This window comes from Hevea brasiliensis, chromosome 16, assembly GCF_030052815.1.
Source record: "Hevea brasiliensis isolate MT/VB/25A 57/8 chromosome 16, ASM3005281v1, whole genome shotgun sequence".
Classification (NCBI taxonomy): domain Eukaryota; kingdom Viridiplantae; phylum Streptophyta; class Magnoliopsida; order Malpighiales; family Euphorbiaceae; genus Hevea; species Hevea brasiliensis.
This window is the reverse complement of record NC_079508.1, coordinates 36509475-36512602: the sequence shown is the minus strand read 5'-3', so window position 1 is coordinate 36512602 and position 3128 is coordinate 36509475. Positions and strand designations below refer to the sequence as shown.

The following is a 3128-nucleotide window of genomic DNA, read 5'->3' as shown; positions in this document are numbered from 1 at the left end:
AAGTTAATTAAAACTATTTATTTGATAAAGTGATAATTATGCTATTTTTAAAGAAAATGACTTCATCTTTTTTATTTTTTAGATTTTGATAATTATATTAAAAATAAAAATATTTATACATATGTAATATAAAATATATATTATTAATTTAATATTACAATTAAATAATGAAAAATATTAAATATTTTTTATAAAAAATATTTTTTATATATAAGTTATTTTTTTATGAAATAATATGAATTAATTTTTTAATTAAAAAATAAAATTTTAATGATTTTAAAAATTTTAAATATGAAAATTGATCAAATGAATTAATTGAATTCCATAATTATTGATGTGATTAATGATTTAGGGTTATGTGGTTCATTTATTAAATTGTTTAGGAAGAAATTCAATTATTAATTATTTACAAATAGTATCTCTTCCCAACCATGAGATTAGAATTCATGGGTCATGGCACATGGAGACATTTGACTTATATGACATCACGCATGACGTCATCATCTCTTATCCACCATTCAAATATAAATATATATCTCTACCCCACAAACATATATAATTAATATATTTTATAGTTATATAAAAATAATTTTAATTTCTAAAATAATAAATAAATGTATAAATATAAATAAATAGAGTAAAAATTGGTGAGGACAATTTTAACATTTATTTGGACGCTAAAATATAGTATTTCATATATATACATAATTATAATTATTTCTTGAATGAAATGACAATAAATTTCACATCTTATAAAAAATAAAACATTTATTTGAGAGAACACAATAATCTTCAAAATAGTAAAAGTTCTGCGACCTTTTTTATTTATTGAGATTTACTTACAAATATTTTATAGATTAATTAATAATAAAAAAATTGAATTTTTTATAACATATATTTTAATTCTTTTATAATCTTTGGTTTAGAAGTTCGTTTTTTAGTTAAATAAAAAAGGGAGAACTCGAATTTAAAGTATTTTTAAAATCGAAATTTGTAATTATTGTTAATGTTAATATATAATATAAATGTATTATGTATATCTAGTTAATATTTTTGTGTATTAAAATTTGAACTTTACTTTTTTTTTATATATTTAAATTTTATTAAATTTAAATTCATAAATTTTAAGATTTTACAATCCTAAAAATCATTCAAATACTACTTAAATTAAAGCTGGTTATTCGAATTTCTCATTTTAAAGGGCATTTGAACAAAAATTTATTGATATGAATATTGAAAAGAAATTATTTATTGGGTTTTTAATTTTTGCAACACGTTTTAAGGCCAACCCTAGGGACTATTATGTGTGAAATTCAAGTGCTTGACCCGCCCATATATATTTATTACAATTGAATGTCACTCTCTCACTGCAACTTGGATTTCCCCTCTTTCTTTATTTCTTTCTTTCTTTCCTAACCCAATAAATGTAAGCACCGCCCGCCTCTCTCATTGGATCCTACTTCTTACTTTGACCTTTGATTATTTTGACCTTCTCTTACGCTTCTGACTTTCTTCTATCCTCAACCTATATATACTTCCTCTATGCTCTTCTTCATCACAAAGTCTCTTTCGTTCACACCTTTGCACAAACATGAGTGGCTCAACTCACCTTGATAATCAAGAAAGCTCTAGTACAGGAGCTTCTGATCAGAGGAAATACAAGGGAGTTCGTCAGAGAAAATGGGGAAAATGGGTATCGGAAATTAGAGTTCCTGGTACTCAAGAACGGCTCTGGTTAGGTTCTTATTCTACCCCAGAAGCAGCTGCGGTAGCTCATGATGTAGCTTCCTATTGTTTAAGAGTACAACAGCAGTCGTCTTCGATGGATAGTCGTCTGAACTTTCCTTTAATGTTGCCTGCAAGTTTACGAGCTGATATGTCACCTAAGTCCATACAGAAAGCAGCTTCTGATGCTGGCATGGCAATTGATGCCCACATGATACTAAACAGGTCTCGATCACCTGATAGTGAATCTAGAGGCAATGAAGGTGGTTCTTCAGGTCATGGGTCATCGGAGACAGACGTAAATAGGGAACATACCATGGGTAACTGTGGGAATTGGGAGGGAACTCAACCCAAAGATGGTGGAGAGACTTTAAGCATCTCTGTTGAAGATTATTTATAGTTTAAGCATTACGCTTATTTTCTTTAGCTTCTTCAATCTCTTTTTCTCTGTGTATATACATAGCAAATGATAAAGAAATTGGATATCTTATGCCAATTTTTGCTATTAGGTTAGTACTTTTGAGTGTATGCCTGATAGCATATGAGATTAGTGGCTGAAATAGATATTATTTTCTCTTCAAAAAAATGGATATTGATCATATTTGGATTGGGGAATTCAAAAATTTACAGAATTTGATAAAATCAATAGCATTGAAAACCATGGATGTTAAGTCCATGAATTTGAGATCATTTTTGTAATTTCTCCTTTATATATTTTCTCTTGTTTAGTAAAAGGTTAAATTCATGAATTTGAGGGTATTTTTGTAAAATCTCTCATTCATTAAGATGGCTGATTTCACAAAATATCATTTGGAATGTGGGATTTTAAAATGCAGGATTGTGAGGAATTGTGATATGGATAAGAAATTTTCAGTGATATATGAATATTACTTTCCCTATTTATTTTTAGCTGTTTTATTTTTATTTGTTATATTTAGATTTTATACTGTAATTAAAAAAATTATTGGATAATTTTATTTTTATAAAAATATACTAATAATTGACTAAATTATCTTTATCTCATTTAGAAAAAAAATTTTTGAAGACTCTTTAATGACCTTTAATTTTGATGACCCTAAACCGACAAATAATTTTGAAAAAAAATGTACAGATAAAATGGAATAGACAGAGTATTTTTCTATTAATTAAATGATAAATTTCAATAAAATTAATGAATTTTGTGTTAATTATAATAAATTAATTGTTTGTAATTTGCATATGGGTATTATGGGAATGTAATATAATTAATATGCTTATATGTAAAATGACTCTTTAATTAAATACAGATGTTATTAATATGTCAATTATAAATTATTTAAATAAATAAATAAAATAATTTTTTTTTTTTTAGAAATAAGTGAACAAAAGACTGGAAATGTTAATAATGTTCATTTTGAATTTTT

General features: G+C 25.4%; 1 protein-coding gene across 1 annotated transcript; it reads left to right on the top strand.

The window, feature by feature from the left end:
- The first annotated feature begins 1548 nt into the window (after positions 1–1548).
- LOC110655062 (ethylene-responsive transcription factor ERF020) lies at positions 1549–2413 on the top strand. Its single transcript, XM_021811240.2, has one exon. The coding sequence runs from the start codon at positions 1592–1594 to the stop codon at positions 2123–2125; it is 534 nt and encodes a 177-aa protein (XP_021666932.2). The 5' UTR covers positions 1549–1591; the 3' UTR covers positions 2126–2413.
- The last annotated feature ends 715 nt before the right edge of the window (positions 2414–3128 follow it).

Coding starts and splice junctions, on each gene's coding strand:
- LOC110655062 (XM_021811240.2), top strand. CDS start 1,592: ATGAGTGGCTCAACTCACCTTGATAATCAAGAAAGCTCTAGTACAGGA.